Here is a 16,479-nt window from a genome sequence, read left to right on the forward strand (position 1 = left end):
AACGTTTCAGCAACAGCATCTCTGAGGCTTTTCCTCTCTGGTTTCAACTATATAAGGCTACCATATACAAACACAAGTTGAAATGAGGTAAATATGGATATTTCATGTAAGTATGAATGGTTTTATCTGATTTTACCTTCTGCAGGTGCTTTGTCAGCCAGAGCATCGGCCAGAGTTGGGTCAACATTTGAATTAAATGCTAGCTATGATGCAGTCTACATACCGGTAGATATTTAACTATAGTATGTAGATGGCCTGCCCTGCTCCTTTATTTCTATGTATCTACACTTTTGACAAGAAAACACCCATGTTGAATTTGATCTCATATTTCTTGTGACATTGCTATCACCGATTCATACCCATTATTGACTTGAAATAGCCTACAGTAGTACCATTATGTTGTTTCCGTAAAGGTTCATAATAGGAATGAAAAACCCAGGGGTGCTTGTGGTGTCCCCCAAAGTTATCGCCACAGATGAAAGGGAGAAGTTTGCATTAAGTGCTGCTCAAATCTCACCACAAGATGGCAGCAAACGTCCACAAACGATTTAGCCGGCTTTCCCAAGAACCGTTTCATTTTATTTTTTTAATTTAACCTTTAATTAACTAGGCAAGTTAGTTCAGAACAAATTCTTATTTACAATGATGGCCTACCCCAGCCAAACCCTAACGACACTGGGCCTATTGTGTGTCGCCCTATGGAACTCCCAATCACCACCAGTTGTGATACAGCTTGGAATCAAACCAGGGTCTGTAGTGACACCTCTAGCACTGAGATGCAGTGCCTTAGACCCCTACGCCACTCGGGAGAATAAAGAGGGGTCTTTTTTCTCCTTTCTCTTTCAAACTCCATTTTATTTTGCCAGAAAAGTGACATTGATATAAATAATCTACTTTTTTTTCTTACATCCATCAAAAATATAATTTGATCTTTTTACATATCTATCTATGCCACTAGATTATTCAGTGTATGATCATCATCATGATCATCATTACATTACTAGTATATTACTATTACATAACAGTATATTACTTTAGCCTATTAAAGCCACAGTCTGTACGTGTCCAGTCATTTCAACTAATGAAATATACCCCTTGATTGAAAAGACCACGACATGTAGTTCGTACCATAGTACAACTGTCTTTATGACCTCATCATAACCAATTCAAATCAAGACCTAGGCCTATTACTCCATTAGTATGGTTGTATTGTCATATTGTGTGCCGTGTAAGATGATATCCACAGTTATCATTTATATAACAAATGTTATGTAACTGTTTATTACTGTATGTGTGTCATTGAATACAAATCACCCAAATCAAACCCTGATTCATTTAAAACATTTATTCAAAATTGTATTCACCAAAGACAGATCTGACAGTCTATTTCCCTTTTCACCACAAATGATGCATTTACAGAAAGTGAACAACAATATCAGAAACCATAAAGGGAAAAAAAGAAAATCACAGTTTCTATTTGAGTTAGTTCACACATGCTGTTATTTATCACACACTGTGTTCCTTGATTGAACTTTCCAAGGCTTTGGAGTGGCATTTCAGCCCTGAAAATGAATGTCTTTCAACATTTAGATGAAAGAAAACACATTCAAGTAAACAAGTATCAAGTTAACTGTATTCTATAGTTCATTTACACAATAGTGTCGTACAATCTCTCTACAGGCAAAAAAAATCTTATACACCTGCTATGTTAACAGAATTATATACTAAATAGTGAAGGATATTTCAAATACTAATTTGTCTTAGGGCCGGAAACAAAATAGTGAATATACTGTATAGTGATAACAATGGGATTGTTGGATACATCTCATATACATTTTAACAATATTGTCAGCATCACAGCACCAATTTCCCAAATTGTTTCAATCCTAATAAAGTAAAAAGAAAATTGGAGTTCTCATATTGACAGCATGAAGAAAGGGAAAAGAATAAATAACAATCCTCAAGTGCTGTGCATTTTTTAAATTTTAAATGACTCTTTATTGAACCCACGATAAGAAGTTGTTTATATTTCCACAGAAGCCATTTACACTACATGGCCAAAAGTATGCGGACATGTGCTCGTCAAACATCTCAGTCCAAAATCATGGGCATTAATATAGAGTTGGTGCCCCCTTTGCTGCTATGGGGAGGCTTTCCACTAGATGTTGGAATATTGATACGGGGACTTGCTTCCATTCAGCCACGACAGCATTTGTGAGGTCGGGCACTGATGTTGGGCGATTCGGCTTGGCTCGCAGTCAGCGTTCCAATTCATCCCATAGGTGTTCGATGGGGTTGAGGTCAGTGCTCTGTGCAAGCCAGTCAAGTTCCTCCACACTGATCTCGACAAACCATTTCTGTTTGGACTTCGCTTAGTGCACGGGGAACATTTTCATGCCGAAACAGGAAAGGGCCTTCCCTAAACTGTTGCCACAAAGTTGGAAGCACAGAATCGTCAAGAATGTCATTGTATGCTGTAGCGTTAAGATTTACCTTCACTGGAACTAGGGGCCTAGCCCGAACCATGAAAAACAGCCCCAGACCATTATTCCTCCACCATCAAACTTAATAGTTGGCACTATGCATTCATGCAGGTAGCGTTCTCCAGGCAGGTAGCATTCTCCAAACCCAGATTCATCTGTCGGACTGCCAGATGGTGAAGCGTGATTCATCACTACAGAGAACGCGGTTTCCACTGCTCCAGAGGCCAATGGCAGCGAGCTTTACACCACTCCAGCCAATGCTTGGCATTGCGCATGGTGAGCTGAGGCTTGTGTGCGTCTGCTCGGCCATGGAAACTCATTTCATGAAGCTCCTGACGAACAGTTGTTGTGCTGACGAACAATTCACGTGATGACGTTACTTCCAGAGGCAATTTGGAACTTGGTAGTGAGTGTTGCAACCGAGGACAGACGATTTTTACGTGCTACGCGCTTCAGCACTTGCCGGTCCCATTCTGTGAGCTTGTGTGGCCTAGCACTTCACAATAACAGCATTTACAGTTGACTGGGGCAGCTCTAGCAGGGCAGAAATGTGAAAAAAACTGACTTGCTGGAAAAGTGGCATCCTATGATGGTGACACACTGAAAGTCATTGAAAGTCACGAAGCTCTTCAGTAAGGCCATTCTACTGCCAATTTTTGTCTATGGAAATTGCAAGGGTGTGTGCTCGATTTTATACACCTGTCAGCAACGGGTGTGGCTAAAATATCCAAATTTGAAGGGGCGACGACATACCTTTGGCCATGTAGTGTATATTAGGGCCTAATGTCATTAGTATCAAATTAAATGTGTTCTCTGTTGCATTTTGTGAAGGATATCGCTTGTCCAGTCATTCAAACATATGTTGTCTTTCGATCTTTTTACAAAAAACCTTTCTGACACCAACGCCCTCATCAACTTCCTCCTTATACCATTATACCACGTACTTATTCTAGGCCAAGATGACTTAACTCAACACAAAAATAGCCAGAAAAACCACAAAAACAGGAAGCCTATCTATCTTGTAGAGCGGCAGCAGATGTAAGCAATTTGATTGGGCCACTTCAGGGAGATAATTATTTGTTTGTTTTGTAAAAGGAACTTTATGAATGACAAAACAACAAAGGAAAGGAAATATGGCACAGTGGCAATAACTGGAAAAATATGACAAAGAATAAAAACTAAACTAAACCAAAACGTGTATATGTGTGTGTGTGTGAGCATTGAGCTACATCTTGGTTTCAGTGCCCGGACGTTTGGCGTTCTCGTAGTCGTTTTCCTGAGAGATGAGCTGGTATGGTTTCTTCCTCTCCTCCAGTACAGCGTTCCCCATCTCCACATCCTTGGCCTGCAGCTCGTGTCGAGATAGGAACTCCACAATGCCTGCCCCAATGGAATCGCCCAAGACGTTTGTCGTGGTACGCAGCCGATCACTGCAGCGCAGAAATAAGGGAAGAAGAAAAAGGTTAACCAGGGGAGGGAGTCATATACAGTGGGAGGAGAGGTAGAGAGGGTTGCGGGACATTCATTCATTTAGAAAATAAAACACTATGTCCCCTGGGACGTTTGGTCATGTTAAATGGAACAGTCAACAACTCAAAACCTTCACCTATTTTCTGCTTTTGTTGAAAGATAAACTAAACTCTTTAGAATTCTCAGCAAAATAATGTAGATGGGAAATAGGCCACAGTGCTATCAACAGGGATATTTACCATCTACTGTGAAAGAGTAACCAGAGCACTCTCTATAGGCTATCTCATATTCTAATCACTGTGAGAAACATCCATGATGTTTTCAGTAAATGAAGCTTTGACTCTGTCTGCACATTCCGTCCATCCTAGTTTAAGGAGAGTGGGGTTTTTTCTCACTACCCAATTAGCTGTGTAATTTCTGTGAAGGGGATTCTAATTGAAATTATTAATTTGGGCAACCTAATTATGTTTCTATGTTAAAACTCATTGCAAAAAAATATGTAATTCAAAAAAAAAAAGTGGACCAAGACCCTAGGGATAGTAGTTAAAGGGATAGTTCACCCAAATTACAATATTTCATATTGGTTTCCTTACCCTGTAAGCAGTATATGGACAAGGTATGACAGGATTCCATGCTTTGGTTTAGTTTCTCTGGCACTTTTTCCAAATGCTAACGTTTTAGCATTTGTGGCACAAATCCCATTCAAGTCATTGGACCGATATTAGCATTTTTCACACAGCATGTTCAAATAATCCATAAGTGACTTTGTTGAGCTTCACAATCAATTTTAGATATTTTTGGAATTTTGAAATGCTAATATCGATCCCGACTTGAATAGGATTTGTGCCACAAATGCTAAAATATTAGTATTTGTAAACATTGACTGGGAAGCTAAACCAAAACATTGATTGCTGTCATACCTTGTCCATAAACTGCTTACAGGGTAAGGAAACCAATATGTAATTTTGGTGAACTAGTGTCAAAGGGTTGTAGTTGATAAAAAGTTTGTCCTTTAAAATGAAAGATAAATGATTTTCATTTCAGTTCAGGTCATTAGACAAATTGTATTTCACAAAAACTTGTATGTGGATTTGCACCATAGTAGCCTAATCATTAAGAAAATATAGTTAATTCATTCTAATTTCTCAATCTGAAAATGGGAAAAATTACTCACAGGAACCAATCAACCGCAATGATGAGGGTGATGTCATCAGTGGGAAGTCCAACAGAGGTCAGCACAATCACCATGGTGACCAGTCCAGCCTGTGGGATCCCAGCAGCTCCAATACTTGCTGCAGTGGCTGTGATGCTGTTTGATAACAGAAAATGACACGTTGATAAATCATGTAATTTAGTTGTAAACATATCAACACCCTTTGATTCTGTAAACATAAACCTTAGCTTATAAACCTTGGATACTCATTCGCACCTGATTGTGATGATCTGACCTATGTTCATCTCCATGTTGTTAACCTGGGCTATGAAGATGGCTGCCAGAGCCTCGTATAGTGCTGTTCCATCCATGTTGATGGTGGCGCCCACCGGTAACACAAACCGGGTGATGCGCTTATCCACCTTGTTGTTCTCCTCCAGACACTTGAAGGTGATGGGCAGAGTTGCTGAGCTGAGATAAAGATGGAGAGAAACAGGTAGTGTTTGAGTTTGACGAGTTGTTGTTGTTTCTATTAAATCTATTATCCGTATTTGCCATATAAACAAACGTAAGTAATCCCAATAATGGGGATGATGATGCCTCCTAGGTTTTTCTGAACCACACAATCTGAGCAGGAACCTCTACCTGGCCCTACTACTTTGATATGAGTCGGCCAAGCGAGGCATGGCTACAGTGTCGGTAGTCGGAGAATAGCAGCAGTGTTCGGGGAACCTACCTGGAGGAGGTTCCCAGGGCTGTGATGAGGGCCTCCACCAGCCCCATGATGAAGATGAAGGGGTTCAGCCGTGTGATGGCGAAGTACAGGCCTGGGAGAATGATGAAAGCGTGGATGGAAAGGCCTATGATCACCGTGATGGTGTACATGGCCAGCTGACCACCCATCTCAGTGATGTCGTCCATCTCCACGATTTTCCCCGATATGAGGAACAGGATACCGATTGGGGCATACCTGTAAAGCAGAGGGAGGAGAAGGAGTTAAGCCAGGGAAGGATAAGGTCACAGTTCAAATGACCCTACATTCTCAGGATCTTACTTATTTTTCTGTGTAATAGGCCTGAATAGGAAAACAATTAGTGAAACCATCAGTGCCTTCTGAGACTGCAAGCACAGGCTATGAAATTGCCTTTATTCATTAACAACTTGATTTATATCTGTCAGATATCTGACTGGGAATATTTTGATTTAATTCGCACAGTGAACATGTCACTGGTTTTGATTGCAAAGCCTTGTTATTCAGCTGTGCAACCACTTAGCGTCAGGAAGTGATGTCCTGAGGCGGTTCTGTGTTGGCCAATTATTAGGTGGTTCTCATGCAATTATCTCAGTAGACCTAAATACCTATATCAGATCTCACCTGTATAGAGTTACCAGATAATTCACAGCAATGCCTCAAGCAAGAGGCTAAATGAAGCCATTTGATTGAATTGAGAGGGAGAGATAAACATAGTACCGCCCCAACTCTGCAGGGACTCCATAGACTTAGCTTTCCAAAGCTAAGATTTCTCTGTAACAGATGCATGGGGTTCACATACACACTCACCTAATGAAGATGGGGATTATTGGACCATCATCATAACACACACACACATCATCTTTATAAACACCCACACACAAACACACACCAAATACTCACCACATGATAATGGCGACCAGCCTCATGATGGCCTCATTGAGACTGTCGAAGAACTCCCTGAGGGGCTGGCCCTGCTCCTTCATGTTGCCGATGATGAGGCCGAAGCACATGGAGAAGACCACCAGCCCCAGGGCGTTGACCCCGTTCACCGTGCCTGGGATGGGGATCACCTCCTCCCTGGTGATCTGCTCGGTCAGGTTGGTCAGGTTGAAGACAGAGTCGTTCACTGTCATCGTCACATGGACGATTCGCTTCCCGTATTTGGTTTTGAACTAGAGGGAAAGAGCCAGTTGTCGTAAGTGATGGGTTAACATTGTCTTGTTAAAGTGATGATAGCATGTCATCTCCTTTGGTGAGAATTGTACTGAAATATTGTATTTTGTAATGTTTACTTTATAATCGTTCAGCCATCTATTCAGTAGAGCTCATAAAAAGCCAAGCTGATAGATAAGGTATCGAGGGATTGTAGTCAGACGTGTGCCATTTCGAAAGACTAGAGAGCAAAAGTCTAAAGTCATTAGATGCTTTACCTGCTGTGTGCAGGCCTGGATCATGTTTGGTGGAAACATGTTCCTGAAATTAAAGAGCAAGATCATCACAACCAATGAACACTCCAATATTAAGGCAGGAGTACAATGGCAAAATACAGTGCATCTTTCCTCCACTAAACCCCTGACCCTCTTCCTACAGTAGCAGGCAGCTACCTGATGAGATCCAGGAAGGCGTCGGCAGGGCTGATGTCCTCTATCTTCGACTGCTTCATGAACTCATCCTTAGATCCTTTCCCAGGGTGGATGATGAGCACCACGATGATGCCTATGATGACAGCGATAATGGTGGTGGTCATGTAATACACCACAGCTCGCATGCCCATCTTTCCTGAAGCCTTACTGTCCAGCGCTGCCATGCCTAGATGGGAGAGACAGCGGAGATGTTGTTTAGAAGAACAGCATTATCCCTTGGTGCAATAGTTCAAACATTTCTTCATAGCAGTGGCATGACAACACTTGAAATAGCAATTGCTTGTAGCCATGGTAGCCATGCGTTCTGGCTAGCTCCTGAAGCTATGCTGATGTGTTGGATGTTGTCTTCACTGACAATTTCAACCTCTCCCTGACTGAGTCTGTATTACCTACATGTTTCAAGCAGACCACGATAGTCCCTGTGCCCAAGAAAGCGAAGGTAACCTGCCTAAATGACTACCGACCCATAGCACTCACATCTGTAGCCATGAAGTGCTTTGAATGGCTGGTCGTGGCTCACATCAACACCATCATCCTGGGAACACTAGACCCACTCCAATTCGCATACCGCCCCAACAGATCCACAGATGACGCAATCTCGATCGCACTCCACACTTCCCTTTCCCACCTGGACAAAAGGAACACCTATGTGAGAATGCTGTTCATTGACTACAACTCAGCGTTCAACACCATAGTGCCCTCAAAGCTCATCACTAAGCTAAGGACCCTGGGACGAAACACCTCCCTCTGCAACTGGATCCTGGACTTCCTGACGGGCCTCCCCCAGGTGGTAAGGGTAGGCAACAACACATCAGACATGCTGATGCTCAACATGGGGGCCGCTTAGGGGTGTGTGCTTAGTCCCCTCCTGTACTCTCTGTTCACCCACGACTGTGTGACCAAGCACGACTCCAACAACATCGTGAAATTAGCTGATGACACAACGGTGCTTGGCCTGATCACCAACAATAATGAGACAGGCTATAGGGAGGTCAGAGACCTGGCAGTGTGGTGCTAGAACAAAAACCTCCTCCTCAATGTGAGTGAGTAAGACAAAGGAGATGGTTGTGGACTACAGGAAAAGGTGGGCCGAACACGCACCCATTCAAATCGACTGGGCTGAAGTGGAGCCGGTCGAGAGTTTCAAATTTCTTGGTCTCCACATCACCAACAAATTATCATGGTCCAAACACACCAAGAAAGTTGTGAAGAAGGCATGACAACGCCTTTTCCCCCTCAGGAGACTGAAAAGATTTGGCATGGGTCCCCAGATCCTCAAAAAGGTCTACAACTGCACCTTCGAGAGCATCCTGACCGGTTGGATCACTGCCTGGTATGGCAACTGCTCGGCACCCGACCGTAATGCGCTACAGAGGGTAGTGCGTACAGCCCAGTACATCACTGGGGCCAAGCTAACTGCCAACCAAGACCTATATACTAGGCGGTGTCAGAGGAAGGCCCAAAACAATTCAGCCATAAGACTGCTGAACAATTCATCAAATGGCCACCTGGACTATTTGCATTGACCCCCCCCCCCCCGAGCTGCTACTCGCTGTTTATTATATATGCACAGACACTTTACCCCTACATACATGTACAAATGACCTCGACTAACCTGTACCCCCACACATTGACTCTGTACTGGTACCCCCTATTTATAGCCTCATTATTGTTATTTTATTGTCTTCTTTTTTTCATTTTTTACGTTAGTTTATTTAGTCAATCTTTTCTTAACTCTATTTTCTTAAAACTGCATAGTTGGTTAAGGGCTTGTAAGCATTTCACGGTAAGGCCTACACCTGTTGTAAACGGCGCATGTGACAAATAAAATGTGATTTGATATGTATCATCTCATGATAAATATATAAGATATAAGCTGACCTGCTGGAGGATCTAGCCTAATAGAAAGAGTAAATGGGTGTGCAAATTAACGGGCTGCCTGACAGTCATCTGACAGAAGTCCTAGTGTGATTGCAAACCAGCCTAGTTGCAAAACATACAGGCAGGTGAAATAATGATGTTCTGCATCTGAAAATAGATCATGGTTATGGTTAGCTTCTGCCTACTGACATCTCTCTCTCAACAATCTTACAAAAAGGTCAAGGGGGAGAGAGACGGACAACGAGCCATTATAGAGACCTCAACTTCACAAAGTGTTGCAATAAAGTTAGCTTTGGATTTTCCAAGGTGTCAGGGGCCGTTCTGGTGTGTTTTCCCCATTCAGTGGGCTGGAGTAAGTATTTTGTTTGTGGAAGCGAGATGTATGTGCTCTTTTAATCCTGTTGGGGGCACTGCCATTAGACAAAACCCTCCCACTCTTTCACACTCTTTCAGCTTCCACTCTCCTTCTTCACGCCTCGCTCTCCCACAATCACCTGTTCCACTGTGCTGCTCTCTCTGTCTGTCTCTCTCTCTCTCCATCCTGTCTCTCAGTTCCGGGAAACTTGTCCACTTGCCATGCGCCCATAACAACATTGCCATGGAAACTGCAAACAAGCCTGTGTGACCACTTTCACAGGACTAAAGGAATGACTCACGTGGCTTATTTTCAAGGGTTACTACAAAGAGGGAGGATGAAACAAAACTGTACCCCACACATACTTCTCATTTTCTGCCTTTCTCTCCAGAGTTCTACTTTTCCAAGGCAAAAAAAAAGTATTGTTTTTAGGGTGTTTCAAGTGAGATCAAATCTAAATATACTAAATAATCATTCACAACTTTTTTCAAGTGAGTGTTAACACAAATTAGGTTCATTTAAAAAGAGGTTAGTTTAAAAATAAAATGAAGTACAGTACAGATAAGCTCGGCTTGCTGCTCCAGGTCTAGTTTCAAGCTCATGCTGCACATCATACCAAGCTGGGTGCATCATGTGGATCCCAACCTTGTGGAGGACTCCAGATAATAGATGGCATAGTTACATGTCCACTTGTGTACCTGGGCAGTGTGCCTCTTTTCTGGGCCGTGACCTCTTACCCCACCACCCTCCAAACCACTTACGGTATTGTGGTGCTGGGTGGGCATGGAATTCCACTAAACAATACAGCTACGAAGGAAGAGGCGGAGGGGCACTTTGCGTGCTTTTATCCGTGTGAAGCGAAGCAGGAGTTAGAAGTGCAGGGGGGTACCCATCCCAATGCCAGCCTCTCAGACCCACAGGCAGTGGGCTTCCGACTGAAAGCTACCTCATCCTTCCGTCTCTCCTCCCTCATTTTAATAGCAAAGAATCACAATGAAGTAACTGTCTCCGTGCCAGAAAACTAGAGGACCAAAGGGAATCTGGAGAAAAATGGTGGCAAATTGTTTTTCACATGGATCAAGCATAAGTTACAGTACCTGAAAAGTTGTGCCTCGAGCTCCATTGGCATTCCCCCTTTGGGCATCGGCACCTGTCTTTCCAACACCACTAAGTCTACCCCTCCTCTTTATCATATGTCTTTATTTGATCTACATTTGCTTCTGGCGGAGGGCATCAGTATAGTGACTTGGTGTACCTGTGATGAGACTGGATACCAGCAGGGGAAGCACCAGCATCTGCAGCATCCTCATCAGCAGCTCTCCAGGGAAAGAGAAGTACTTCACCTCTCGGTAGGTCATTTTATAGGGACGCAGTGCAAAGCCAAGGATTATACCTGGAGAATCAGAAGGGCTGATCAGTGTGCTGGAAACATGAACATATGCAACTGCATATAAAGCAAATGACAATGAGAGGATCTGTCTCTCAGTCACATCTAGAATGAGGTTTGTAGGTGAGTCCTCCCTATGGGATTGGGATTACAATAAGAGAGTGTGTTTCAAAGTGTGTGGGTGTGTTTGCGTGAGTATGTTGGCCCATACGCCCCTACGTATTTATTTGGACAGTGAAGCTAAAACTTTTCATTTGGCACGATACTCCAGCATTTGTACATTCATCTTGATGCTACCATGATTACGGATAATCATGAATGAACCGTGAATAATGATGAGTGAGAAAGTTATAGATGCACAAAGATCATGTGTCCAAAACGGAATGTTTTTTGAGGGGGTATGAGCTTTGTTCCTTTAACTTTCTCGCTCATCATAATTCACTATTCATTCATGATTATCCATAATCGTGGTAGTATTCACATTGATGTAGAAGTGTTCAGAAACATCTTATATTCATATTCAAAAATGAAAATGACTCCAGAGTGACACAATACATTATTCATCGTTCAGTTCCTATCGGGCAAAAAAAATATAATCGGAAACACAAACAAAACAAACTGCAAATGCATCCAACAAGTGGGTAGAGCTGCAATCTTGATGTAGTCATTACGTGCTAGGAGTATGTGACAAAAGAATAAACCTTTGACTACTTTAATACACTGTAAGTGCATTTTTCCAAATACTTCAATAAAACAAACAAAAGGTGACATTCAGTGCGGTCGCCTCATAAGGAAACATTTGATCTCAAATCCAAAATGGTGGTGTATAGAGCCAAATTTACACATTTTTACCTTCACTCTCTAAATAAATACGGAGGGGAGTGTGTGTGAGTGGACTGGGGTGTGGTATTGGAGGCGTGTGTGTTCACTCACCTGCAACGACGGCCGCTACAGTAAAGAGCACAAAGGCGTTCTTCTTGAAGAAGGCCTGGACGTCTTCCTTAGAGATGTCCTCCACTTTCCTCTTGGCCTTCATGGTCCTTATGTGGATGCCCTCCCGGATCCGCTGCATCCTAGTGTGGGAATCTGAAGCCGGAGGGGGGGGCTTAATTACTTTTGGTCATGACTGCAGACAGGACTAGGAGTGTCTCACACACCTTTTAGACAGCCAGACAACCTGAACCAATGGGTCTGACCAGCCCTTACTCTGGTGATAGCTACTGGAGAAGAGATGAAATGACACAGAACAAGACACATGCAGTTGAAGTGACACATGCAGACATTCACATTGACATTGCAATGCGGTTGACAAGATTAGAGAAAGAAGAATAGCTTATTCTAGCAAATCAAATTTAGCAAATCTGGACCATGTGGTGTGTCGTCAAAATAACAAATGTTTTCATGATAAAATAGTCACACAATCTTGAGAAGAAAGCAAGTATTTTATTCTTAGACAAAAGCTGTCATTTCTTCCCCATGATGAATCCCTCCATGACAAGCATCAAAGCCCCTGAACACAGGAAGCATGGAACACTGCAGGTGCAGATCTGCATCACTAATACACCCTGGCAACTCATCAGTCTATCCTGGAGAATATTTATTCATAAAAACACCTGATTAGGAAAAACGTATGCGCACCTGAATAATGGAATAACAAAAACAATCAACTGCGCTTTCTTTAAAGAGATGCACTGCATACTCAACTAAAAGCACCCTACACAACACAACTATGTATCCTTTCATTGGAAAGGCATACTTTTTCAATCAATTGTTTGATTGAAAATGCCAGTTGGTAACACTCTGAACAAACTGCAAATTTGGCTACAAAGATTTTGTTTGCACTTTAATGGATTTAGAAGACGTGGACATGAAAATCTAAACAAAAGGATGATACTTTTCATGCATGGCCACATCAACAGTATGGACCCCTGGCATACAGCTAAAACATCACAAGGGCCACACAGACCTGGTCATTCCATTGGACAACAACACCAACAACTATCTCCTCCTCAAAAGTGGCAAAACAAAACACTGACCTTTCACCAGTGTAGATGTTCCTTTATTAGACAAACTCCTCTTCCTGATGAGTTATCCTCAGCCTGAGGACAGGTCAGGCAGGCAGAGAGCAACAGTGGTAGAGGCAGGCAGTGGGTCCAGAGGCAGAGAAGGGAGGAGAGATAGAGACTGGGAGATGGAGTGAGATAGACAGGCACATAGAGAATGGGAGGTGTACATATGTTCTCTGAAGACAACTGAGGCAATCCCTCATGCTCCCATTCTCTGAAGAGGGAGGAGACTTTCAAGCTCAGAAAGAGAGAGGGAAAGATAGAGAGAGGTAAAGGCAGTGGGAGGAGATGGTAGCCCTTCCTATCTCTTTACAATTTGGGGGATGTTATGTCCCTCATTCATTCCAATAAAAGAGTGCCCTGAGTGATGCTCAGAAAGCATAAATTAGTAAGAATATACAGTAGGATATGCTGTATGCAACATGGAACCCAATAGGGTTCTACCTGGAACCAAAACGATTTCTGGAACCAAAAAAAGTTATCCTATGGGGACAGCCAAATTACCCTTTCGGAATCCTTTTTTTCTCCTCTCCTCCCGCTCCCATTCTCCTCCAAGCTCTCTTTTCCTTTCCCATCTTCCCTCCTCCCCATCCTCTCGTCTATCCTCTTCCCCTCTTTGTCGGCCTATTCAACCCTTACTGGAGTGCTTCAGAAACAGATAAAGCCTGTGGACCCGTAATCCAGATCTGCTCGAGGTGTTAGGGCTCTCTCCCTCTGCTTCAGTGTAGCCTCTCCCACAGTCCTGACAAATAGGAGCTTTCATCACCAGCAGCAGTGGTTGCTGGCCAGGACTGGACAGTCAGTGCCTAGGGCCATAGGATCAGCATTTGTTTCAAGGTACTGTACTTTGAAGTGTTGAAGTATCATTCTGAGTGTTTCCCAAAAAGAAGTGTGATGTGCGACAGCGGTGCACCATTTCAAATGTGCAGTAAATCTCTATGTCAAATTGGGGCGGCAGGGTAGCCTAGTGGTTAGAGTGTTGGACTAGTAACCAAAAGGTTGCAAGTTCAAAAATCCTGAGCTGACCAGGTACAAATCTGTCGTTCTACCCCTGAACAGGCAGTTAACCCACTGTTCCTAGGCCGTCATTGAAAATAAGAATTTGTTCTTAACTGACTTGCCTGGTAAAATAAAATAAAAATACTGAGCTTTACAACGCTCACCTGTGCAACTAGAGGCAAAAAACTCAAGATCACCTTTACTCCATACACAGAGATGCAAACAAAGCTCTCCCTCGCCCTCTATTTGGACCATAACTCTGTCCTCCTGATTTGAGCTTACAAGCAAAAACTCTTAACAGGAAGTACCAGTGACGCGCTCAGTCCGATGAAGTGGACCCAAAGTTACAGGACTGTTTTGCTAGCATATCATGGATGGCATTGCAGTATTTACCACATCAGTCACTGGCTTCATTAATTTACTGCAGGGGATCAAATCAGGTCACAGAGTGTTTCTTGGTAGCTTTAAACAAATATACTTTGAAACAAAACATGGTAATGGCCTTCATTTTATTTTTTAAATAAGACACCTGTACCATGTCACACATGGAGTTGAACTGTATGAACATTAGAGTTTGCATTCCAATATAAGACTTTATATACATCATAGAAGACTGAAATATAACAAAACCGTTTGACATAAATAGACTTTTCATGTTTATTAATGAAGAAATTATGAAAAATATGAATAACAATCCACCCATGAGGCCACTAGAAGACGCTTTGATCATTAGACTGCAGGAAAGGGCTACTAAGTGCATCGATGTGACCATACGTACATATCACAACCAGAAGTCATGAATTACCGGTAACAGCCACACTGAGCTAAAGGCTAGAGCTGACGATTTCAAGGAGCAGATCACTAACCTGGATGCTTATAAGAAATCCACCTATGCCCTCCAAAGAACCATCAGATAGGCAAAGTGTCAATACAGGACTAAGATCGAATCCTACTACACCAGCACTGACACTCGTCAGATATGACAGGGCTTGCAAAATATCACAGATTACAAAGGGAAACCCAGCCACAACCTCCACAGTGACATGAGCCTACCAGACGAGCTAAATACCTTCTATGCTCAGTTTGAGGCAAGGAACACTGAACCATGCATGAGAGCACCAGTTGTTCCTGATGACTGTGTGATCACACTCTCCGTAGACGATGTGAGTAAGACCTTTAAACAGGTTAACATCCACAAGGCCGCAGGGACAGACGGATTACCAGGACGTGTACTCAGAGCATGTGTTGACTAGGTGGTAAGTGTCTTCACTGATATTTTCTCCCTGACCCAGTCTGTAATACCTACACATTTTAAGCAGACCACTATAGTCCCTAAAACGCCAAGGTAACCACTCTAAATGACTATTGCCCTGTAGCACTCACATCTGTAGCCATGAAATGCTTTGAAAGGCTGGTCAGGCTCACATCAACACCATCATCCCAGACACCCTGGACCAGCTCCAATTCACATACCACCCCAAAAGATCCACAGATGACGCAATCTCTATTGTACTCCACACTGCCCTTTCCCACTTGGACAAAAGGAACACCTACATGAGAATGCTGTTAATTGACTACAGCTCAGCGTTCAACACCATAGTGCAGTCAAAGTTCATCACTAAGTTAAGGTCCCTGGGACTGAATACCTCCCTCTGCAACTGGATCCTGGACTTCCTTACGACGACCCCCAGGTGGTGAGGAAGGATAGGCAACAACACAGCCGCTGATTCTCAAAAACGGGGGCCCCTCAGGGGTGCGTGTTTAGCCCCTTCCTGTACTGCCTGTTTTATCAGTTTCTTTATGAAAATATTTTGCGAACTCCATTACAGTAGCTAAAACAGTACACAAGTAGACTACAAATGCATGCTGGGCCGAGCATGCACAAAGAAACTGATAAAACACACAGGTGCCAAATCAAGGTGACTTACAAAGATAAGGACCCAGATCAAGAGAGGGAGTGCGGTGATGTAGGGTCCAGAATGAAAGAATCATTGTGGAATCTGAAATTACACATATCGCGAAATCATGATTGTGTACTTATTACGTGCACGTGCTAATAGAAAGGAAGGAGGTGGGTAGCTAGTGAAGTGTGTCATAGTAGCAAAGTATTTCTAAACAAAAAATCAGATCTTAAAAGTTTATTCCATTTTCGTTCTATTATCTATATAATAGGCTATCATAGATTTTGGCTCAATAGGTCTGACACCTTACCACTTTCAAGGAGATTTTCCATTTTGATAGGGTTATTTTGCCTAAAAACTTTAGGCCTACCTATATAAAAATAAAAA

At 42.8% G+C, this 16,479-nt stretch overlaps 1 protein-coding gene across 1 annotated transcript; it reads right to left on the reverse strand.

Moving 5' to 3' along the window:
* Nucleotides 1–1,369: 1,369 nt before the first annotated feature.
* LOC115128930 (excitatory amino acid transporter 1-like) lies at nt 1,370–12,205 on the reverse strand. The gene is made up of 9 exons (XM_029659068.2): nt 12,060–12,205; nt 10,995–11,132; nt 7,465–7,669; nt 7,291–7,333; nt 6,761–7,032; nt 5,843–6,076; nt 5,383–5,577; nt 5,128–5,262; nt 1,370–3,913 (listed from the first exon to the last, which is right to left on the reverse strand). Exons 1-9 carry the CDS (start codon nt 12,196–12,198, stop codon nt 3,709–3,711), a joined length of 1,566 nt encoding a protein of 521 aa, XP_029514928.1. The 5' UTR covers nt 12,199–12,205; the 3' UTR covers nt 1,370–3,708.
* Nucleotides 12,206–16,479: the final 4,274 nt, after the last annotated feature.

This window comes from Oncorhynchus nerka, linkage group LG4 (assembly GCF_034236695.1).
Source record: "Oncorhynchus nerka isolate Pitt River linkage group LG4, Oner_Uvic_2.0, whole genome shotgun sequence".
Lineage (NCBI taxonomy): Eukaryota > Metazoa > Chordata > Actinopteri > Salmoniformes > Salmonidae > Oncorhynchus > Oncorhynchus nerka.

What these genes read in the sequence shown, in the direction of transcription:
- LOC115128930 (XM_029659068.2), bottom strand. Translation starts at nt 12,198, where the DNA reads ATGCAGCGGATCCGGGAGGGCATCCACATAAGGACCATGAAGGCCAAG. An exon ending in TGTAGCGGCCGTCGTTGCAG is followed by an intron (nt 11,133 to 12,059) that starts GTGAGTGAACAC and finishes CTGATTCTCCAG; the next exon opens with GTATAATCCTTGGCTTTGCA. An exon ending in GCCCTGGGAACCTCCTCCAG is followed by an intron (nt 5,578 to 5,842) that starts GTAGGTTCCCCG and finishes TCTTTATCTCAG; the next exon opens with CTCAGCAACTCTGCCCATCA.